Raw genomic sequence first — 25,409 nt, forward strand, 5'->3', positions numbered from 1 at the left:
GGAGAAAGCAGGATCTCCCAGTGGCCACACATTTTAATTCCACATTCCATTCCCATTTTGACATGTCTATCCACGGCCTCCTCCACTGTAAAGATGAAGCCACACTCAGGTTGGAGGAACAACACCTTATATTCCATCTGGGTAGCCTCCAACCTGATGGCATGAACATCGACTTCTCTCACTTCCGCTAATGCCCCACCTCCCCCTCGTACCCCATCTGTTACTTATTTTTATACATACATTCTTTCTCTCACTCTCCTTTTTCTCCCTCTGTCCCTCTGACTATACCCCTTGCCCATCCTCTAGGTTCCCCCCCCCCCACCCCGTCTTACTCCCTGGGCCTCCTGTCCCATGATCCTCTCATATCCCTTTTGCCTATCACCTGTCCAGCTCTTGGCTCCATCCCTCCCCCTCCTGTCTTCTATCATTTTGGATCTTCATCTCCCCCTCCCACTTTCAAATCTCTTACTAACTCTTCCTTCAGTTACTCCTGATGAAGGGTCTCGGCCTGAAACGTCGACTGTACCTCTTCCTGGAGGTGCTGCCTGGCCTGCTGCGTTCACCAGCAACTTTGATGTGTGTTGCTTGAATTTCCAGCATCTGCAGAATTCCTGTTGTTTAAGATCTTGCCCTGTAGAGTACAACAGCAGGGAAGTCACTACAAGCTTTATGAAACAGTGGTTTGATAACAACTAGAATACTGTGTCTGGGAACTGTTCATTAGGAAAGATAGGCTCATACACAACAGAAAGAGGCTCTATTAATGCAGCATGTCCATGCTACTTGCTGTACCTACTTTAAATTTTATTTACCCATCTTAGGCTGTAGTCTTCTATGCTTTGTTGAGTTAGGTTCTTGTCTAGATGCTTTTTCATGTCGTGAAAGTATCTGCAATATACCTCTTCAAGCTATGCTGTTTCTGCTCAACTCTCTCTGAGCTATCACTTTAAACCTCTTGCCTCACCCTCCCACCATGGAATCCATCTACCCTATCACTCCGATTCATACTTTAAATAACTCTTTCAGGTCACCAGTCTCCTCTCCTCAAGGGGAAACAAACCCATTCATCTCAATCTCTCCTTATAACTGTAATGCTCCAATTCATGCAATATCCTGTTGAATTTGCTCCACCACAGTCATATCTTTCCTGTTGTATGGTGACTAGAACTGTACATAATATTTCATATGTGGCCTAACCACATTTTATGGGTCTGAAACATGACATTCTAGCTCTTATATTCCATGTCATGAGTACCAATATGCCTTCTTCACTACCTTATTCATCTGCATTGTAAATTCCAATGATCTTTGGGTGTATCCCAAAGTCTCTCTGCTCGTCAACACTTCATAGGGTTTGTCACCTGTCTCAGCTTACCATAGAGGACCTTGTTAAAGGTCCATTTAGTAATGTATACAACATCTACTACACTTCCTCATTAATATGCTTAGTTGCCTTCTCAAAGAATTCTATCAGATTTGAGTGACCGTATTTCCCATGAACAAGGCCATCCTGACTATCCTTAATCAACCCCAGTCTTTCCTGGTAAAGATAAATTCAGTACATTGGAATTTTTTTTCAATAATTTCTGTGCTACTGAAAAGTCTAGCATGTAGTTTCCAGACATCCTTGCTTCCCTTTTTGATTAAAAGAACAATATGTGCTAAAGTCCAGTCATACAGTACTTTGCAGCTAATGAAAATGCAGAAGTACCTGTTAAGGTCCCAGTAGCCTCCTTTACCTCCCTCAGCAGCCTGGGCTACATTTCATCAGGCTCTGGGGACTTGCCCACCTTCATGTGTCCCAACACATCTAGCACTTCATCCTTCCTAATGCTGACATGCTGCTGAACATCACTATTGTTTTTTCTAAACTCTCATTGTATCATGACTTTCTGGCTGAATGCAGAGAGAAGTATTTATCTGGGACAGCCCTTTATCCTTTGGCTTCACACTCAGATTTCCCCTATAATCCCAAAGGGGCCTGGTCTTTTTCAGATTACTTTTAAGAATACCTTGGAATTCACTTAATCCTGTCTTTTCATGACCTCTTTTTGCCCGCTAATTTACTTTCTAACACCCTCTATCTTCATAGTTATGCCATTTGCCATTGCTTATACCACAATTTTCAGGCCAAGACCCTTCATTAGTAATGGAAAGGTCCTTTCCATTCCTGAACCCAAAACATCAACTGTTTATTCCCCCTGCCTGACTTGCAGAGTTCGTTAAGCATCTTGTGTATGTTGCCTATCTATTGGATGCTGTTTTACTCAGAATCAGCTGCTCCTAATTTATCAGGTCCTGCTTAAGTTATTGAAATCACTTTCCCCCAATGAAAGCCTCTAATTTGCAGACCATACTTATCACTCACCATAACAGCCTGAAACTTACAGAATTACAAATTCTGTTCCTGAAATACTCATCACTGACTCTTACGCCACTTGCCAGGCTGTTGGCCTATCTTCCTCCCTCTGTTAGGGGGGTCTGGCAGGGGGACTATAATATAACCCCACTAAAGAGATAGCCACTTCATTATTTATGTCTCTTTGGCAGAGCCTTCCAAGTCCTCCTTCCTGTCTACTACAGTGATGTTTTCTGTAAGCGATCGTATGATGCATCACAGGCTCCTTGTATTAAAACCAGTGCGCTTATGTTTTATCACACACCCATCTGCTCTTGGGAAAATAATTCCAATGTATTTGGGCTGGAGATTCTGGTGATTTCTCTGTGCCAATGGAAAACAATTGCAAGGAAATCTAACAGGTATTTAAGGTCATGTAGCTAGAGCAAAACTTTACATTGCAGGGGATCAAGAACTAGAGGATGTAGAATGAAGGTGACTGGCAAAAGAACCAACCCCAACATGAGGAAAATTTTTTTACAGCGAGTGTTCAGGGTCTGCAGTTCACTGCCAGGGATTGTTGTGGAGGCAGATTCAGTTAGGCATTCAGAGGGGAGTTGGATAAGTATCCGAAAGGGAATTATTTACAATGGAGTTAGTTCTATCGAATTGTTACTAGAACCCTTAAACACCTTTCAATGCTGTAAATATTATAATTTATTCAGAGATCCCTTTAACCAATTTAACTCTTCGCCAGTTTACAAGTCTGTAATTTTATACACTTCAGTTAAATCTATGGTCATTTGGGCCACTGATGAACTGATTACTCGGGCTCTGATTTGGGGTCCACTAACAAAGTGCTTCTTTGCATCCAGTTCCTCCTCCACAACTGCTGTTGACTTGAGCCATTGCTGTTTATCTTTTCACTGTCTGGCCTCTCTGAGCAGAGCTGAAGATTTATTTTCCATCCATATTCACTGCCATCCAATTGATATATAATAATTTATTTTCATTAGTGTGTCAAAGATTTGTAATTTATTTGTGCAGTATAATAGTTGTGAGTATTTACATGATCTGGAGGCTCGCTGGTTTTAAATGGTTTAAAATGGTTTCGATTAGTAAATGTTGTCATGTTCAGTTACTAATGTCAGTAAGTAACTGAGATTAGCCTGGCCGTTTGTACCCTGTATGTCAATTTAATCTGGCAGCATTTCCCTCATTGCAGCACTTGGTGCCACCAGTAATGCAGCCCTGACACAATGTGTGGTGAGCTTTATCAAGTGCTGCGTTTCTCAAGAGTTCTGATCTTTATCTTTCAGGTTAATTTTTTATACTGTATCTAGACGTGGGTTTAGAAAAGCACCAAAGAAAAATGAACCTCGGAAAGTGGAACCAGAGAAAACGGCTCAGAAAGATTTATCTTCGAATGTGAACCAGAAGAGCAAAAGCAGCCTGACCCCAATGCTGGAAGAGCCATTCCCATCTAAATCAGCATTGTCATTCAGGCGACTCATCAAACCCTTCGTGTTTACTGTAGGGGTAAGTTGACATTGCTTGAACATAAATTCGTACCACTTCTGAAATAGTTGAGATATGCTGAGATATTCTTTCATGGGTACTGGCTACCTCTCGGTTTTGTTTGAGTTCCTCTGGGTTAACATCAACAGGCCATAAATTGACTATAGATTCTGTCTTTCCCACTGTACTTGTGTAGACTCACTCTACAGAAGTCACGATAAGGAATGCTGATTGGTTTAAGTTTTAGACATGGAGGTTAACTGTTCCACACAATCAGGAAAGCTCACCAACGTCTGTACTTTCTGAGGAGAGCTGGACTATGCACACCTATACTCACGACCTTCTGCAGATGTGCATTAGAGAGCATTCTAACAAGCTACATCACTATGGTACGGAAGCTGCTCTTCAGCGGAGAGGAAGGCTCTAAAATGGGTAGTCAAAACTGCCCAGTTCACCAGCAGCACCAGCCTACTCACCATCAAGGACATACTGTGTGTGTACAGAAAGGTGCTGGAAAGGGCCCAGTTTCACCATGGAGGATCCCACCCTTCATGGACTGTTTCTCCCACTCCCATCAGGGAGGAGGCTATATAGCATCTGCAGCAGTTCCACCAGACTAAGAAACAGTTACTTTCCTCAGGCAGTAAAGGCTGATCAACATCTCTAGCCACATCCCCACCACCGCTGCTTTTATCATTTCTTGTCAGCCGCCTTATGTACAAATACTTCTGTGCCTAGCATCACTTTATGGACATACAATCAATTTATGTATCAAACCTATCTTGTGCATTTATATATATCTTGTTATTGTGTTCTTTATCTTACTGTGTTTTTTTGTGTGTGCTGCATTGTATCCAGAGTAACAATTAGTTTTTTTTTCTCCTTTACACTTGTGTACTGGAAATGACATTAAACAATCATGAATCTTCAGGATTGTTGATCAGGCAATGAACACAGTGAACTGGCTTTAAAATTTTGTTTGCCACATTAGCACTATGTTTTTGATTTCAATTTCTCACTGTCTTTTATTTTCTGTTCCACAATTCTGTTGCCTCTTTATCATTTGTAATCTGGTATGGTGCATTCCATGGTCTCATTATTTTTAGCTGCAATTTTATTCTCATACAGTGTCATGTTATTTATGTATTTCATTACAGAAGGAGATAATCTATCTTTTCAGATCTATGCTAACTCCCAACAGAACAGAGACCCAGTCGCTTCCACTGTTCACCCTGTTATACCCTCATAGCCCTATCATATAGCCATCAACTATTGAGTATTGTGTGCAGTTTTGGTCCCCTAATCTGAGGAAAGACATCCTTGCCATAGAGGGAGTACAGAGAAGGTTCACCAGATTGATTCCTGGGATGGCAGGACTTTCATGTGAAGAAAGACTGAATGAACTGGGCTTGTACTCGTTGGAGTTTAGAAGATTGTGGGCGGATCTGATTGAGACGTATAAGATCCTAAAGGGATTGGACAGGCTAGATGCAGGAAGATTGTTCCCGATGTTGGGGAAGTCCAGGACGAGGGGTCACAGTTTGAGGATAGAGGGGAAGCCTTTTAGGACCGAGATTAGGAAAAACTTCTTCACACAGAGAGTGGTGAATCTGTGGAATTCTCTGCCACAGGAAACAGTTGAGGCCAGTTCATTGGCTATATTTAAGAGGGAGTTAGATATAGCCCTTGTGGCTACGGGGGTCAGGGGGTATGGAGGGAAGGCTGGGGCGGTGTTCTGAGTTGGATGATCAGCCATGATCATAATAAATGGCGGTGCAGGCTCGAAGGGCCGAATGGCCTACTCCTGCACCTATTTTCTATGTTTCTATGTTTCTAATTCCTCTGTGGTTCTTTTATATTTTACCTACATTAAGGGATAATTCACAATAGTTAATTAACCTATCACAATGTCTGGGAAGAATGAGGATACTAGAACACTCAGAGGGAACCCAGTGCAAACTCCACATAGATTTCACTTTAATTCTTTTTCATCTATATTACTCTTTTTTTAAATAGTAGTGTAATGTTTTCTACCCTGCAATCTGCAGGGAGCATTTAGGATCTGTGGAATTTTGAAAGATGATCAAATCGTCTGCTATCATCAGTCACTTCTTCCAAAATTCTGCAATGTAGATCCAGTCCTTAGGATTTATCATTTTGTGGACAGTATTTCTATTATTTCCCTGGACGTACCTTCTCTATTTTGCATAGCCATTAGCCAGAAGAGTCCCAGGAATCAGTGGGGAGTCAGTCTTTGTATATTCATGGGCCTTTCCTTCTGTCTTCTTGGTAATCTCTTCTCATTTAAAGGTTCAGAATACAGTGCTTATTTTGGAAGTCATTGTGAATGAGATGACTTGCCTAATATATCCAATTGTGTAACTGCAAAGTTGTGAGAAAAAGACTGGACAAAAGTACTGGGGCAATTACACATTCTAAGGAGGAGGAGAAGATGGCGGCACGACAGCAGCGCGCGCGGCCACTTTGGTGGTGATGTCCATTATCCGTCAAGTAGGGGACCGTGCACAATTCTGATTTGATGGAGACAGACGTGAGAGTACAGAGGAACATCTGGAAAATTTCTGAAATGCCCGCTTCACTGCCACTGCTACTGTGTGGTAACCAGAATCTCCGGAGCAGAAGGTCCCGAAATCCTCGGCTTTGCGTGTTTCAGCGGCCGGGGCGAGGTCGAAGGCGCTCGGCAGAGGATGGCGCTTGGGAGGCTGTATCGGAGAGACTGGTTGGAAGCTCGGAGTTTCTAGACAGATGGACTCAGTGTCAGCTGTGGTTGGCTGCTTCCAAGGTATCAGCAAGTTGACGGTGCCTGGAGATTTATGGCAGGGAGTTTCTCCCTTTTGCCGCCTGCTATCGGGGACTCGGGAGTCGATCGACTCGGGGACTTTTGAGAGTTTATTTACCGTGCCCATGGTTTGTTCTTCATCAAATTATGGTATTGCTTTGCACTGCTGTAACTATATGTTATAATTATGTGGTTCTGTCAGTGTTAGTCTTTGGTTTGTCCTGTTTTCTGTGATATCACTCTGGAGAAACATTGTATCATTTCTTAATGCATGTATGCATTTCTAAATGACAATAAAGGAGGACTGAGTGTTCTCATAATCTAATTTGATATTGGTTTGTTCTGAGGCAGACTGTTATAGATGCCTTAGTATAGTGGTTTGCATGCCATCATGGTGATGTGTTTCTATTGGCATCCAAACATGAAGACTTTTGGTTGGGTTGAGTTGTTTTCCGATCTTGCCAATCCATTTGCAAATGTTTCATTGCTATATGAGGAGACATCACAATTGAACAGCACACTGAAGATGTCTCTTCATATGGCAACAAAAAATTTGCAAACAGATTGCCAAGATCAGAGATCAATTCAACCCAACCATCAACCACCCAAGCTACGCATTTTCTTAGTTGTTTCCATGAAGACTTTTTTCAACCTCTTGAATCTACATGGCCTCTTAGTTGAGCAATTTAGTCATCTCGTTTGCTAGCTATTTCTCATGTGTCTGTTGACCTTCTGTTTGGAAACATTGGTCAATTCTGTTCAAATAGCCCTACAGTTAATGAGTTCTGAATTGTAGCTACTCTCTTTTAAATAAGTTTTTTCTCCTTTTAGACCTCTTGCATTTTTGTTCAAAATTTTGAATTTGTTTTTGCTGGTCATTGAATTGCTGTCAGTGTAGACCTTGCTGATCTTTGACGTATATAAAGGCCGGCAGCACTGTTGATTGATAGATTAACCTTTGATTAACTTTTGATTAATCACTGTTGATTAATCTTTTTTTGGTTAAAAGGCAGAAAGCAAAGCTCAAAGTGAATTTTAATATCAAAGTACATGTATGTCTCCATATACAACTCTGAGCTTCATTTTCTTGTGGGCATACTCAACAAATCTATAGTGTAGTAACTATAACAGAATCAATGAAATACTACCCAACTAGGGTGTTCAACCAGAGTGCAGAAGACAACGAACTATGCAAATATAAATAAATACCAGTAACTAATGAGAACACCAGACAGAGAGTCCTTGAATGTGAGTCCTTTGGTTGTGGAACATTTCAGTGTGGAGCAAGTGAAGTTATCCCCTTTTGTTCAGGAGTCTGATGATTGAGGCTGGTGGTGTGAGTCCTGAGGCTCCTGTACCTTCTTCCTGATGGCAACAGTGAGAAGAGAGCATGACCTGGGTGGGAATCCCTGATGATGGATGCTGCTTTCCTATGACAGCATTTCAGGTAGATGTGCTCAGTGGTTAGGAAGGCTTACCCATGATGGTCTGGACCAAATCCACTACCTTTTATAGGATTTTCCATTCAAGGGCATTGGTGTTTTCATACCGGGCTGTGATACAGCCAGTCAATGTACTGTCCAATACATGTCTAAGGTTCTGAGAATTCCTATATTGGTGTTCCCTAAGGGCCAGTGCTTTTTTGAAATTTATTATTTCCCTGGATTTGGGTATGCAGGTTTAAGGTTACTGATTTGTAGATTAGATTAGATTTGTAGATGTATTGAGCACTGTTTGGTTTTGCTAGGCTACTGCTGTGCATGTAACTGCAAGAAAGTGCAGAGAGTTGTGGGCTCATCTTAGCACATCATGGAAACCATTCTTTCCTCTAAAGACTCTTTCTTGCTACCTTGGTAAAGTAGCCAACGTAATCAAAAACCACACCACCCCAGATATTCTCTGTTCTCTCTTATTCCATTGCACAGAAGATATTAAAGCCCGAAAGCACCTACCACTAGGCTCAAGGACAACTTCTACCTGAAAGTTATAGGGGTACTGAATTGTTCCTTAATACAAGATGGGACTCTTGACTCAACAATCCACCTTATGATCTTGCAGCTTATTGGTCAACTTGCACTGAACTTTCTCTGTAGTTATTGCACTTTATTCTACAGTTTGTATTCATTTACCACAATGCACTGTAATGATATGATTTGTATGAACAGTATGCAATACAAGCTTTTCGATGTATCTTGGTGCATGTGACTATAATGAGGGAGGAGAAGATGGCAGTGTGACGCAGCGTGCGCAGCTCTCTGGTGAAATGATATCGTATCTGCTAAATAGGGGTCGTGGACAATTCTGATTTGATGAAGACAGACGTGAGAAGCAGAGGAACATCTGGAGAAATTTCTGAAATGCCTTGTTTCGCTGCCGTTGTTACTGTGCGATCGAGAATCTCCGGAGAGAAGGCCCCAAAATTCCCGGCTGTCTGCTGCTGGCGACCGAGGCTGAGGCCGAAACGTTCGGATAGAGATGATGCTCGGTACTCGGTGTCGGAGGGCTGATCAGAGCTCAAAGTTTTCGGACGACTCAGAGTTGGACTGTGTTTGGGCATGGCAGAGTTTTCTTCCTTCTCCCGTCTGTATGAGATGTGTGTCTGTGTGTCTGAGAAACTTTGAACTTTTTTACTGTGCCATGGACTGTTCTTCATCAGGTTATGGTATTGTTTCACTGTTGTAACAATATGTTATAATTATGTGGTTTTTGTCAGTTTTTCAGTCTTGATCTGTCCTGTGTTTCTGTAATAACACACCGGAGGAATATTGTACCATTTCTTAATGCATGCATTACTAAATGACAAGAAAAGAGGACTGCGTGTCCTCATAATCTAATCTAATAATCTAATCTAAACCAATTGAAATTACAATTTGTAGTACCATCACTTTCAAAGATTATGCACACATGCACGGACCCCCCCCCCCCCCACCCGGTCTGTAGATTCTGTAGAGATTTGCAAGTCTATTATCTTTTCCTCTTGACTAGTTTCACGTACATGAATCTTTGTCTTCCACATGGTGGGTTGCCCAGTAGATTATATAATTTCATGGAGGTTGTAAACATTACACCAAATAGGAGTGAAGACTTACTTAATTGTGAGTAATGCTATATTCAAGACTCTATTTTCAGGCAGAAACTGAGCACTAGTTTATGTAGTTCACAGGGACCACATTTGGTGTGGCAGCCATTTGGCAGTATGAAACACTCAAATCCAGAGTTCAAAGTTACTTCAATGACCTGCGATTGGATTGGTTAGAAAAACATCAACCACCTAAAGCCGGAGACATCAGGAAGCAGGTAAATGATTCTTGAAATGTTTACTGCATGCAGTTTTATTTTGTTTTCAGTTTGTTTCAAATTATTAGATAATAATTAATGTTATTTATTTCCTGGATACAGTTCCTATAAAATGTAGCCTCCCCCCACACCCTTTGGAAGTTTTCATGTTTTATTTTATAACATTGAATCCCAATGGATTTAATTTGGCTTTTTTGACACTGATCAACAGAAAACAGGTCTGTACAAAATGATCTAAATTAATTACAGATATAAAACACAATAATTGATTGCATAAGTATTCACCCCCTTCAAGTCAGTATTTAGCAGATGTGCCTTTGGCAGCGATTACAGCCTTGAGTCTGTGTGGATCGGTCTCTAATCAGCTTTGCACATCTGGGCACTGCAATTTTTCTCCATTCTTTACAAAACTGCTCAAACTCTGGCAGATTGAATGGGGATCGTGAATGAATAGCCCTTTTCAAGTCCAGCCACAAATTCTCAATTAGATTGAGGTCTGGACTCTGACTTGGCCACTCCAGAACATTAACTTTGTTTTTGAGCCATTCTTGTGTAGCTTTGGCTTTATGCATGAGGTCATTGTCTTGCTGGAGAAGAGATCTCCCGAGTTGTCGTTGTCTTGCAGACTGCATCAGGTTTTCCTGCAGGATTTTCCTCTATTTTGCTGTATTTATTTTACCCTCTACCTTCACAATCCTTCTAGGGTCCCCTGCAGTGAAGCATCCCCACAGCATAATGCAGCCACCACTATGCTTCACAGTAGGGATGGTGTGATTTTAATGTATGGTGTTTCGCTTATACCAAAAATAGCATTTAGTCCAAAGGCCAAAAAGCTCAGTTTTGGTTTCATCAGACCATAGAACCTCTTCCAACTGACTTCAGATTCCCACGTGCCTTCTGGCAATCTAGTGGAGATTTCATGTGAGTTTTTTTAAACAGTGGTTTTCTCTGCCTCTCTCCTATAAAGCTGTGACTGGTGAAGCACCCAGACGACAGTTGTTGGATGTGTGGTCTCTCTCACCTCAACCAATGAAGCTTGTAACTCCTCCAGAGTTGTCATGGTCTCTTGGTGGGCTCCCTGACTAGTCCCCTTCTTACACAGTCACTCAGTTTTTGAGGACAGCCTGCTCTAGCAGATGTACAGCTGTGACATATTATTTCCATTTCTTGATGATTGACTTAACTATATTTCAAGGGATATTCATTGACTTTGAAGATTTTCTTATATCCATCTCCTGACTTGTGCTTTTTGCAGAGTTGCTTGGAGTGTTCATTTGTGTTCATGGTGTAGTTTTTGCCAGGGTACTGACTCACCAGCAGTTGAACCTTCCAGATACAGGTTTACCTTTACTACAGTCAATTGAAACGTCTTGACTGCACACAGGTGATCGCTATTTAACTAATTATGTGACTTTTAAAACCAGTTGGCTGCACCAGTGATGATTTGGTGTGTCATATTAAAGGGGGTGAATACTTATGCAATCAATTATTCTTTTATATTTGTAATTCATTTAGATCACTTTGTAAAGATCTGTTTTTACTTTGACATGAGTCTTTTTCTGTCGATCAGTGTCAAAAAGTCAAATTAAATCCACTGCGGTTCAGTGTTGTAAAACAATAAAACATGGAAACTTCTGGTGGGGGGGGGGGGGTGGTTAATACTTTTTATAGGCACTGTATGACTGTATGTTCAAAGAGTTGGGGAGCTTCACATAGTTCTATTAATGTCTTAAGTCTATGTATTTTAATAAGCTTGCCTGGGATATCTGTGAGCACATGAAGGCTTACTTTATTAACTAGATCTTGAATAACATACCAGTCCTGGAATGGTTGGAATGGTTCCTGATGACTTACTTTAAGGAAGGAAATCTAATATTCCTCTGCAATCTGCTCATTATGCAACTCCAGACTTGTACCTCCATGGTGCCATGTACATGCACTGTCAAACTGCCAGAAAAGCCACTTGGTTTATGAATTGTTAGAGGTGAGGCTCTAGTAGCAATGTTCATGTCCCATGAATTTAAACAAAAATGGTAACAACTTTTTTTTTGTAATCCCTAATGTTCTAAGGCACTTCTTTAGCAAAATTATCAAGCAAATCTGATGATAGGCCATGTAAAGAGATTTTGGGGCAAATTGAAGTCAAATCTTAGAAGCATCTTAAACCAAGAAAAGGTTATGGATAGATTTACGGAAGAAATGCTACAAGTTGGGTCCTTACTATTGATGGAACAGTCATCCATAGTGAACACTACAGCAGGAAAAAGCCTTCTGTCTCCCCAAGTTTGTTCTTCCATTTAACCACCTCAATTCCATGTTCCTGCCCCAGTATCATTTTCCTTTGATTACCTAGATGCTAAAGCATTGTCAATCTCAACCTTGACTGAACTCAATGACAAAACATCTGCAGCTTTGAGAGTTAGACAGAGGTGCACAACTCACTATGTAACCTCAGTGATAAATGTCCAGCCTGTTTTCCTGAGATTGGCTTAAGAGTCTAAAACTACAGGGCACAAAGGGTGTAACGTATTAGTGTTATATCTGTCGTCCTTCAGACTCCTCTGTTTTAAACTCCAGAGTTTTTCTATTTCAGTTGGCATGTGTTTTTCCAAATTGACTGCCTATACCAGGGGTCCCCAACCTTTCTCGCACTGTGGACTGGTTTCATATTGACAATATTCTTGCAGACCGGCCGAGCGGGGAGGTGTTGCCAACGGACAAGAGTAGCAGTTAAATACGCTGGGTTTACCCCAAGAAAGACTACAATGACCATGAAGCCTTGCACAGGCACCAACGCGCATGCGTAACTTGCGCATGCGTGTACAACTTTTTTCCACAAATCATTTTTGGCGATTCTTTTCGGACGGTGGGGGGGGGTGGGTGTTAATCACGACCGGAATACAGATGATAACTAGCTAATGCATTCAATTTCGTTTCTAAAAGGGTTTATTTAACGAATTTAATATTAAACACACAGCGCATATTTTCCTCGCATGAGTATAGTGATAAGTCAATTATCAGGGGAGCTTGAAGTAAATGTTGAACGAACTTCCAGTAGAAGTGGTAGAAGCAGGTTCGATATTATCATTTAACGAAAAATTGGATAGGTACATGGACGGGAAAGGAATGGAGGGTTATGGGCTGAGTGCAGGTCGGTGGGACTAGGTGAGAGTAGCGTTAAGCATGGACTAGAAGGGCAGAGATGGCCTGTTTCCATGCTGTAATTGTTATATAGTTATATAAGTCAATGGCATCATAACATTTTAAGTATCGTTTGGATATTAAACACGCAGCACATATTTTCCCCGTATGAACATATAAAATCATTGCAACACACCAATATCGCTGAAACAGTCGGAGCCCTGGGCTTGTTTTCCTGCAACAAGACGGTCCTATCGAGGGGTGATGGGAGACAGCGAGACTCGAAGGGGGTTCCTTATGTCCAGTCTATTCTGCAATTTAGTTTTCATTGCATTCATTGCAGAGATACGTTGGAAATGGAAGCAACGTTTTCAGTGCTTCCGTGGCTATCTCAGGATATTCAGCCTTGACTTTGATCCGGAATGCCGACAGAGATGTTATGTCAAACATACTTTTCAGCCCACTGTCATTTGCAAGCCCGAGGAGTTGATCTTCCCGCGCTGAAATGGATGACATGCGTGTAATGACCTCGCATGCGTAATGGCTCAACAGTGGGCGTGACAGGGAATGAGGAAAGGTGCAGCTGACTCCTATCGCCAAATCACATCGTTTCCTTGCGGCCCGGTAGCGCATGCTTTGCGGCCCAGTACCGGTCCGTGGCCCAGTGATTGGGGACCACTGGCCTATACTAATTCAATGAACCTGCATATAGACTTTAAGCTTTATATGCAAAATTTTCTGAACAATTATTAGTTTTTCAGTTGAGAAAAATCTTCATTTAACTATATTTCATACCAAAGTGAGTAACTTGCCATTTTCTTACATTACTACTCCATTGGCACCTTCTTGTCCAATGGTACCTAATTAGCCCCAGCTTTATATGGTCAGCAAACTTTGATATAGTATGTTTAAGCTCATTTAAATCGTTAATATTGTTTCTAAATAACGGATATCAAAACACTGATCCTTGCGGTATGCCACTAATTACAGTCGACACATTTGAAAATGTTCCCATAATTATACATTGTTTTTTTCTGGTCATCAGTGCGTAATAAAATGCTGCTCCGAACCCCACAAGCTCCTGTCTCATTTATCAACTTTGGTCAAATGTTTTTATGAAAATCCAAAATCACAGAAGTACGGCTTAGAAACAGGCCCTTTGGTTCAACTGGCCCACAGCAACCAGGGTGCCCAGCTAAGCTGGTCCCATTTGCCTGCATTTTACCGGCATCCCTCTTTAAACCTTTCCTATTCATGCACTTATCCAAATGTCTTTTAAATTACACCTAACTATGTTCTCTGACAGCTTGTTCTATGTATGCACCAGTGTCTGTATGACAAAGTTGTCTCTTGGGTCCTTTTAAATCTTTCACCTCTCACCTTAAACCCATGTCCCCTAGTTTTAGTTCCCTTTCCTCAGGTTAAAGACTGTGTGTGTTCACACTATCTGTCTCCCTAATAATTTTATACAAGAATCTTTTAAGGAATAAAGTTCTAGCTTGTCCATCCTGTCTCTATAGCTCAGGCACTCGTGTCTTGGCAACCTTCTGATAAACTCTCGTAAATCTGAGCATACTACATTGTGTCATTCCAATCAGTCAGTTCACTTCCTGTCAAGCCTCTTCGTTTGCAAGTGTAGATGCTGGTATGAGGTGAGGGATCAAGATTTTTTCTAATCTTAATAGTTCTCCAGCAAGTATTCTTTACTGGTTGATTATTTTAGACTCATTATTCTTATTAACCTGTTAATTCCCAGCTGGAATGCTTTTCTGCTATTTGCAATAAGACATACAAGATATGTGTAATATCTCAGCAATTTTGTTATTCTCATCACATTATTTCCTGTTTCAGTACACAACTACCATTCATTGTGTGTTTACAACTTGCTGGTTTAGTTTCCAACTTGTCAATTTTCATATTCAGTTATTTACTTTTTATCACTGTTTTTGTCATCCATTATTTTTAAATGACCCTGAATCCTTGGTTTTCCTGCTTGACACCACTGTGTAAGCATCCTTGAATCTATAATGTTACCCTTAACTTTTTAATAAGTCACCAATAACAAACTTTTCCTGTGGAAAGTTTGTCTCAATGGAAAGCAACTTTAAGAATTTTCAAATACGACTTCAGACTTTTTAGAGGGATACAGCACAGTAACAAACCTGTGCCGCCCCATTACACCCAAGTGACCAGTTAACCTACTAACCTGTACACCTTTGGAATGTGGGAGGACACCGGAGCATCTGGAGAAAACACATGCAGTCACGGTGGGGAGTACAAACTCCATGTGTCCAGCATCCAGAATTGAACCTGGGCTACTGATAGTGTTACACTAACCACAATGCCACTATACTGCCCGCTTTGTGTTGCATCTCTCATTTATTAATTAACTATTACCTTTTCATCTTGGCCATTATTTACTTCCTATGTATGTAAATGATTTAAAATTGAAAGACTTGTCAAGAGTATATGAGTATCATTATCAGTCAAAAGATGACTACTTTCATATTGCAATCTTTCACTATGAGAATGTTAATTAATCCTGAATTATTATACAAGAAGGGGTCTAAGATAGCTAACTCACAGGTTAGTGACTTGAAATGTTGAATGTGTTCTATACATGTCTACTAGTGTATTCTACTGGTCTGATTTGTCTAGGTGTGAAAATTAACCTGGTAGAACAGTACAGTACAGGGGCTGGCTCATTGGATTTAGACTAATCCCATCTGGCTGCATGTGCCCTATATTCCTCAGTTCCATGCCTGTTCATGTGCCACTCTAAATACTACTTCTGCTTTCACCACTTCCCTGATAGCACATTCCAAGAACCTACCAAGTGTTATCTCTTTCAAACTGCCCACCCATCTTAAAACTATGACTTCTAGTGTTTAACATTTCTACCGTGTGAAATAATACTGACAGTCTACTCTGTCTATGCTTCTGTCAGGCCAGTCCTCATCTTCCATTGCTTTAGAGAAAGCATTTGAAACTTTTCCAACCTCGCCTGAAAGCTAATATCCTTTGACAAAGACATGCATGTACTACATTTACTATAGTACTATTATTATTTTTTTGGTTGATGCCTACTCCTTTGTAGGAAAGATGTAAACAGTGGCCACCACTGTTATCTGTCTTGTTTTTCACCCCTTCCTAACCTGATTCTTTATGAACCTCCACAACTTAAATCGCAACTGACTACTGTCATTTTATCATCCTTTAATTTCAGCTCTTTTCTTCATCTCACCCTATCCATTTTCTCTGCCTTTTCAAAATGTCTTGAACCTTTTACTTTACTTTATTGTCGCCAAACAATTGATACTAGAGCGTACAATCATTTGATTCTGTGCTTCGCGCTCCCTGGAGTACAAATCGATAGTAAATAGTAAAAATTTAAATTATAAATCATAAATAGAAAATAGAGAAGGGAAAGTAAGGTAGTGCAAAAAAAACCGAGAGGCAGATCCGGATATTTGGAGGGTACAGCCCAGATCCGGGTCAGGATCCGTTCAGCAGTCTTATCACAGTTAGAAAGAAGTTGTTCCCAAATCTGGCCGTACGAGTCTTCAAGCTCCTGAGCCTTCTCCCGGAGGGAAGAGGGACAAAAAGTGTGTTGGCTGGATGGGTCGTGTCCTTGATTATCCTGGCAGCACTGCTTCGACAGCGTGCAGTGTAAAGTGAGTCCAAGGACGGAAGATTGATTTGTGTGATGTGCTGCGCCGTGTTCACAATCTTCTGCAGCTTCTTCTGGTCTTGGACAGGACAACTTCCATACCAGGTTGTGATGCACCCTAGAAGAATGCTTTCTACAGTGCATCTATAAAAATTAGTGAGGGTTTTAGGGGACAGGGCAAATTTCTTTAGCTTTCTCAGGAAGTAAAGGTGCTGGTGGGCCTTCTTGGCAATGGACTGTGCTTGGTTGGACCAAGTCAGGTCATTTGTGATATTGGGCACAGTGTAAGCTCACTCGCAACCATGAAACTCCTTTTAATTTATTGAGAGGACAGCATGGAATAAGCCAGCCCAACACTTTTAGCCATGTCGCCAAGCAATCCCCTGATTTGATCCTAGCCTAATCGCAGGACAATTTTACAATGACCAATTAACCTACCAACCGGTACGTCTTTGAGCTGTAGGAGGAAACCAGAGCACCCGGAGGAAACTTGCTTGGTCACGGGGAGAATGTGCTAACTGCTTCCAGGCAGTGTCAGGAATTGGACCTGCGTTGCCTGTATTGTAAAATGACGTGCTAACCACTACACAACTGCGCTGCCCCAATCTTATGTTCTCTGTATTTTCTCCACCAAGGGAAGGAAACTTCTTAACCATTTACATATTGCCTTTTACCATTTTTACCTGTTTGGACTTTTTTTTTGCTGAAGCATTATTTTTAAATTGCCTCTTCTGATGTAATGTGCTAATCCCTAACTTGCACATAACAACTAATTGCATTTTGAACTACCAGTGGTATAGAATCAAAATTTGCAAATACTAAAATTGGAGATGTGATTGATTCTCTTGATGTGAAAGGGAATTACAGAGGGACATGGGACAAAGTGGGCCTGATGTCAGATGGAATACAATGTAGGTAACATATTTTGGAAATGAAAATGGGAATAATTATATTCCAACATAACAATGCTGTCAAATGTGAGTCATTATTTTAGTGGCATATTTCATTAGAGATTTCACATTTAGAAGTTAAGATATAAATAGATCACTGTGATGCTACAGCATAGCGGTATTAGATGTAATGAAATCAGAAAAACTCAGTAAGTCGGCAGAAAGAGAAACAGTTAACAAAGATGCTTCATCAAAGCTCACTGATCCCTTAACTATTGATCATTCCACAGATACTGCATGACCTGCTGAGTGTTTCCAGCTTTTCTGTTTTTATTCCAGACAGTATTTGCAGACTGTTCGATTTTTTTTGTGAAGTGAAGGATATAAGCTGGTTGTGTGTTCTGTATGCTTTTAGCTGGAGGAGGGTGATAAAGAGGAGAGTGATTTGTTTACAAAATATTTAACATGATTTAAAAAAACTCAGGAATTAAAGAAAATATTGTTGAGGAAAATAAAATGTTTCTAGAATTATCTTGTATTTTCTTTGGATTTGTGCTCGTAGTTACCTTATTTATGTACAGAGTAAATAAGGATGTTCCAGTATTAAAGGAATGTCAAGAGTATGTACAATATGTTTTAATGAACAAGTTAGAGGAAAAGGTTGTGAGATTTGATAGGAGCGGTAGTTAAAGGTGGAAAGAGCTTTGGAAGAGTTGGGTCTAATGGGATAAGGTTTGATGAAAGAATTATGGTCAGTGAGCTCTGGGATACAAATACTGAGAGTTTTGATTTGAAGACTTAGTTTGTAAGTTGTATGGCCTTTGAGAAAAGTTGCAATAGTGGTGGTGAGCTTTGGAGAAGTTGAGTTGCTAGTAAAGTTGAGCAGGTTAGAGTATTGCAGAATGAGAACTTTGAGAAAGTTGGTGCACAACAACAGTAAACACTTGGAGGTTGTTTGCTACAAAAAAGCTCTGAGTGAGGGGAAAGGGATTTGAAGAATGAGATTGGGTGTAAGATAAACAAGCTTTTCCAGGTGAATATGCTGTCAGAGGGATGGGAATAATGAATCTTGTATGCTCATTTATTTCAGAAGCAATTCTTGCTGTGTTTCAGGTGAACCGGTGGTGGAACAGTCTTACCGAGGGGCAACGGGCTGTCACAGGTTTGTGTTAAATGCAGTGAACACACATGGGAAGGCTGAGAAAGTGTTAAATATTGAGAAGGTAGTTTTTCTACCACAGGACAGCTGTCCACTTTAGCACTAGAATAAAGATGCCAAAACATGCTTTAAACGTTTTCCTTCCTCTGTATAAGCTGAAAAGCTTGAACATATAGACATTAAGAAAGAGGATGTGCTGGAGCTTCTGGAGAGCATCAAGTTGGATAAGCCACTGGGACCGGACCAGATATACCCCAGGCTACTGTGGGAGGTGAGGGCAGAGATTGCTGTTTGGTAATGATCTTTGTATCATCGAGGACAGGAGAGGTTCCAGTGGATTAGAGGGTTGCAGATGTTGTTCCCTTATTCAAGAAAGGGAGTAGAGATAGCCCAGGAAATTGTAGATCAGTGAGTGTTACTTCAGTGGTTAGTAAGTTCATGGAGAAGATCCTGAGAGGCAGGATTTATGAACATTTAGAGAGGCATAATATGATTAGGAGTAGTCAGCATGGCTTTGTCAAAGGCAGGCCGTGCCTTACAAGCCTGATTGAATTTTTTGAGGATGTGACTAAACATATTGAAGGTAGAGCAATAGATGTAGTGTATATGGATTTTAGCAAGGCATTTGATAAGGTACCCCATGCAAGGCTTATTGAGAAAGTAGGGAGGCATGGGATCCAAGGGGACTTTGCTTTGTGGATCCAGACTTGGCTTGCCCATAGAAGGCAAAGAGTGGTTGTAAACAGGTCATATTCTGCATGGAGGTTGGTGACCAGTGGTGTGCCTCAGGGATCTGTTCTGGGGTCCCTTGTCTTCCTGATTTTTATAAATGACCTGGATGAGGAAGTGGAGGGATGGGTTAGTAAATTTGCTGATGATACAAAGGTTGGGGGTGTTGTGGATAGTGTGGAGGGCTGTCAGAGGTTACAGCGGGACATTGATAGGATGCAAAACTGGGCTGAGAAGTGGCAGATGGAGTTCAACCCAGATAAGTGTGAGGTGGTTCATTTTGGTAGGTCAAATATGATGGCAGAATATAGTATTAATGGTAAGACTTTTGACAGTGTGGAGGATCAGAGAGATCTTGAGGTCCAAGTCCATAGGACACGCAAAGCTGCTGTGCAGGTTGACTATGGTAAGAAGGCATACAGTGCATTGGCCTTCATCGACCGTGGGATTGAGTTTAAGAGCCGAGAGATAATGTTACAGCTGTATGGAACCCTGGTCAGACCCCGCTTGGAGTACTGTGCTCAGTTTTGGTCACCTCACTACAGGAAGATTGTGGAAACTAGAAAGGGTGTAGAGGAGATTTACAAGGATGTTGCCTGGATTGGGGAGCATGCCTTATGAAAATAAGTGGCAGAGGATGAGAGGTGACCTGATAGAGGTGTATAAGATGATAAGAGGTATTGATCGTGTGGATAGTCAGAGGCTTTTCCCCAGGGCTGAAATGGCTAACACGAGAGGGCACAGTTTTAAGGTCTTTGGAAGTAGGTTCAAAGGGGATGTTGGGTTAAGTTTTTTATGTAGAGAGTGCTGAGTGTGTGGAATGGGCTGCCGGAGACTGTGGTGGAGGCGGATACAATCGGCTCTTTTAAGAGGCTCCTGGATAGGTACATGGAGCTCAGAAAAATAGAGGGCTATGGGTAGCCCTAGGTAATTTCTAAAGTAAGTACATGTTCGGCACAGCTTTGTGGGCCGAAGGGCCTATATTGTGCTGTAGGTTTTCTTTGTTTCTGTATATCATACAACAGCACCATTTTGAGATTTTTTTCTAATTTGTTTAGAATTCCATTCAAGCATGATAATATCCCTTTAATTCAAGGACTTTGCAGGTAAAGTATAAGATTGCTCTAAAAAGATGTTCCTAAGTCTGTAATCCTGACATTTTACATAGAAACACCGAATCAAAGAAATCTACAGCACATTATAGGCCCTTGGAACCACAATGTTGTGCCGACCATGCAACCTGCTCTAAAAGCTGCCTAGAATTTCCCTAACGCATAGCCCTCTATTTTTCTAAGCCCCATGTACCTATCTAAGAGTCTCGTCAAAAACCCTATTGGATCCGCCTCTACCACCGTCGCTGGCAGTGTATTCCATGCACCTACCACTGTGTGTGGAAAAAATTGCCTCTGACCTCCCCTTTGTACCTACTTCCAAGCACCTTAAAACTATGCCCCCACACATTAGCCATTTCAACCCTGGGAAAAAGCCTCTGGCTATCCACATGATCAATGCCTCATCATCTTATACACCTTTATCAAGTCACCTCTCATCCTCTATTGTTCCAAAGGAAAAAAGACCAAGTTCACTCAACCTATTCTCTTAAGGCATGCTCTCCAATTCAGGTAACATCCTTGTAAATCTCCTCTGCACTCTCTTTTTGCAATATGATGAGATTTGGTTGTTGTAGCAAGGTATCTGCAACATTTGTCATTGCTACCACAAGATGGCGCGGTACGACAGTAAACGGCAGATGTACTGTATCTCAATAGGCCTGAATTCATCCTGTGAAGCTCCAATTTTGGCCTTCTCTGCATGAGCAGATGAGAAGTATTAGAATATCTGTTTCTTCATTTTTTGGGGCAGGGAGAGGGTACAACAACATTGCAATTCTTGCTGTGATTCCCAGCCATTATTTTAGAGAGTTTGTACAGAGAACTTGTGACAGGTAGGATTGAAATCTTCATTGATTTAAGTAGGAATTATAGAAATGAACATTGGAAGGCAAAGGGGATTTTAGGTAAAGTTTATTAGGAATTAGGGCCAATGCCTCTTGAATTATGCCATTTGAGACCTTGTTGCTTGACTTGAACATGCAGAGAAGCAATGAACTCAGTCGTAATTCTGGGATCCTGGACCATAGGAAACATTTGGGGATAATTTTAATTTGGGTGATATTTTATCTATCAGGTGACATTTTGGACATCTTTCATAGTGCCATAAAGCTGCACAACCCCCTTGGCCTACCATGTCCATGCTGACCTTTTGGCTCAACTACACTTATCCCATTTCTCTATGCCTTGCCTATTTAAGTACCTGTCTAAAAGCCTCTTAAACATAGTAATTATCTGATTCACCACTTCATCAGGCAGAATATTGCAAATATCAACCACTCTCTGTAGGAAAAAGACCTCATGATTCCTTTAAATCTCCTACTACCTACCTCTGACCTTAAACCTATGTTTTTTTGTTTTTGATACCCCTACCGTGAGGGAAAAGGATTCTAGATATCAACTGTATCTATACCCCTCATAATTTCATCTGATTATCAGCCTCCCTATCAATCCACCTTTTGGTTGCCTTCACTTAAAGAAAACAAGCACAGCCTCTTCAATCTTTCCTCATAACTAAAATCCTCCTTTCCAGAAAATATCTGGGGTGAATCTCCTCTGCACTATCTCCAGCACAATCACATACTTCCTATATGGTAATAAGAATTGCACAAACTATTCCAAGTGTAGCCTAACTGGTTTGTGTGCTCCTGGTGCATGAGAGTGAGGTTTCCAATAATTACCTGAAAGCATCTTTTCCATTTAAAGTGGTCATGGGCCAGAAGTTTCCAGGAGCCAGTGGGGATGTTGCATTACTTCCAGGAAGTTTCGAATACATCCTTGAACCACTTTCTTTCCACTTACTAATCTTTTCCCTTGGTTGATCTCAAAATAGGGTGTCTGGTTGAGGAGATTTTCTGGTGGTAGTATGTAAACTATGTAGTCTGCCTACCATAGACTACTGTTTGCACTCGGTAGGTTATGTTGGATAGGTCGAGGAAGGTTGGACTGAGAGAGGATGCTGACAGTTCTCTAATCCTTCCAGTAATATTTTTCCAATCTCTTGGGAAGTCTGCTGTAGGTCTCAGAAGTATGTAGGAGGGCAGGGTCACTGCTCCCCAAGACTATTAGCTGTGTGCTTGGTCTGAGAATTTGATCTTCCAATTCTTTTGCTGAATCTACCAAGAACTTGTGGGCACAGAAGATGATGGCAAACTTAATCACCAATCTGAGAGGTGGTTTCTTTGATATAGGAAATGGTTCACACTTTCACTGTCCTGCTATGAATCCTTATTGTTGGACTGGAGTGAGATGCAACAGGGACTGGTTGCAGATATTGGTTGTAAAACCTTTCCTCTCGCATGCTCTGGCAAAACACAGCATTATAAATAACAAAGTTTCTCTCCCCGTGAGCTGTGTCTTTTATGCTCCCTTTGACCTACAGAACATAGAGGCACTTGTAATAACTTCCACAGCCCCTGACGACCCTGTGATCTTGGTCTCTGTGGCTGACGTGACAGCATCCTTCAGGAGCGTGAGCACTTCGAAAGCCTCTGGCCCAGATGGTGTACCTTGCCAGCTACTGAAGACTTGTGCTAATCAATTGGTTGGAGTGTTTACTGGCATGTTCAAACTCTCCCTCAGCAGTCTGAGGTACCCACCTGCTTCAAGCAGGCTTCAATCATACCAGTGTCTAAGAAAAGCTTGGTAACCTATGTCAATGACTATTGTTCAGTAGCATTTATATCCACTGTGATGAAGTGCTTTGAAAGGTTGATTATGAAGCGTATCAACTCCTGCCTAAGGAGTGATGTGGACCCACTGCTATTTGCCTGCCATATCAACAAGTCCACAACAAATGCTATTTGTTCAGCTCTTCACTCAGCTCTGCAACATCTGGATGATGAAGGTGCATACATCAGGATGTTCTTCATTGACTACAGCTCAGCATTCAACACTTCCATCTCTTTTGAACGAATCACTAAACTCTTAGACCTAGTCTTCGATACCTCTATGCAATTGGATCCTCTATTTCCTCACTTGTAGATCGCTGTCAGTACGGACTGGCAGCATCTGCTTCACAATCACTATCAGCATTGGTGCACCACAAGACAATGTGCCTAGCCCCCTGCTCTCCTTGCTTCATTACCTGTTATTGTGTGCCTAAGCACAACTGCACTGCCATATTTAAGTTTGCTGATGTCACTATTGTTGGCAGAATCAAAGGTGGTGACGACTCGGGATATAGAAGGGAAATTAAAAATCTGGTTGAATAACAACAGCTCTCTCAATGTCAGCAAGATCAAAGAGCTGATTTTTGACTCCAGGAGCAAGAAGTCAGAAGTCATGAGCCAGTCCTCATTAGGGGATTGGAGGTGGAGAGGGTCAGTAACTTTAAATTCCTTGGTGTCATCATATCAGAGGATCTGTCCTGGGACCAGCATGCAAGTGCCATCACAAAAGAAGGCATTATAGCACCTCTACTTTCTTAGAAGTTTGTGTAGATCCAGCATGATTTTATGGAGAGTATCCTGATTGTTTGCATCACAGCCTGGTATGGATCACCAATGCCCGGGAATGGGAAAGTTCTACAAAAAATGGTAGATAGAGCTAAGTCCATCGGAAGCAAAGCCCTCCACGTTATTGAGCACATTTACAGGCGTACTGCTACAAGAAAGTACCATCCAACATCCAGGCCATGCTATTACCATCAAGCTCTTGAACCGCCATGGGTAACTTCACACACATCAACCCTGAACTGACTCTACAACCTGTAGTCTCACTTTCAAAGACTCGATAACTGGCATTTTCAGTATGATTTACCTACTTATTTGCATGATTTGGCTTTCTTTTTGTACATTGGATGTTTGCCAGTCTATTATTCTATAGTTTTTTCCCCATAAATTCTATTGTATTTCTTTATTTTCCTGTAAATGCCTATAAGAAAATGAATCCCAAGGTTTGGCGTTTGCCTCTGCACATGCGCAGATTGTAAGCATTATCAGTGTAGCCCACCTCCTGAGGGCAGGGTGTCCTTGATTCTGGCGAGTAATTTCCATAGTTTGAATAATTTATCATCATTTCTGATGATTTGCTCCAGTTCAACAGAAAGTATACTGGAAGTGAGGCGCAACATAATTGAGTGAAGTGTTGGTGGACTGACGCCATCCTGTTTAACACTGGTTTTGAATAAGATACAGTGTTCAGAGTAAGTTTGTTATCAGTATAATATAGGTCACCTGCGATTTGTTTGCTTGTGGGCATGCTCAGTACATCTAAGAAGCATGACCAAATCAGTGAAAGGCCGTACGTAACAGAACAGACAAACAACCAATGTGCAAAAGACAACAAACTGCAAATACAAAAGGGGAAAAAGGTAATAACATTAATAAATGAATATGCAATAAATATTGAGAACATGAAATGAAGAGTCCTTGAAAGTGAGTCCATAAGTTGTGGGAACAATTTAGTGATGGGGTGAGTGAAGTTGAGTAACGTTAGCTAGTTCAAGATGGTTGAGAGGTTTTAACTGTTCTCGAAGCTGATGGTGTGGGTCTTGAGGTTCCTGTACCACCTTCCTGATGGCAGCAGTAAGAAGAGACCATGGCCTGGATGATGGTGGTCCTCGACGATGGGTGCTGCTTTCCTGTGACAGTGCTCCGTGTACACGTGCTCAGTGGTGGGGAGGGCTTTACTTGAATGGTTTAATGTCTGGGACTCACCAGACAATTTGTGTAACTTTGTTCTTAGAGTCATAAAGTCATAGAGTACTGCAGCACAGAAACAGACCCTTCAGCCCATCTAGTCCATGCCAACCTG

General features: G+C 41.3%; 1 protein-coding gene across 1 annotated transcript in view; it reads left to right on the forward strand.

The window, feature by feature from the left end:
- Positions 1 to 25,409, forward strand: part of parlb (presenilin associated, rhomboid-like b) — a 50,166-nt gene that overhangs the window by 4,186 nt on the left and 20,571 nt on the right. Inside the window, exons 2-4 of the mRNA XM_072255699.1 lie at positions 3,658 to 3,877; positions 9,813 to 9,953; positions 18,768 to 18,816. Of these exons, the coding sequence (XP_072111800.1) occupies positions 3,658 to 3,877; positions 9,813 to 9,953; positions 18,768 to 18,816 (410 nt within the window). The remainder of the gene's footprint in view (positions 1 to 3,657; positions 3,878 to 9,812; positions 9,954 to 18,767; positions 18,817 to 25,409) is intronic.

This window comes from Mobula birostris, chromosome 4, assembly GCF_030028105.1.
Source record: "Mobula birostris isolate sMobBir1 chromosome 4, sMobBir1.hap1, whole genome shotgun sequence".
Lineage (NCBI taxonomy): Eukaryota > Metazoa > Chordata > Chondrichthyes > Myliobatiformes > Myliobatidae > Mobula > Mobula birostris.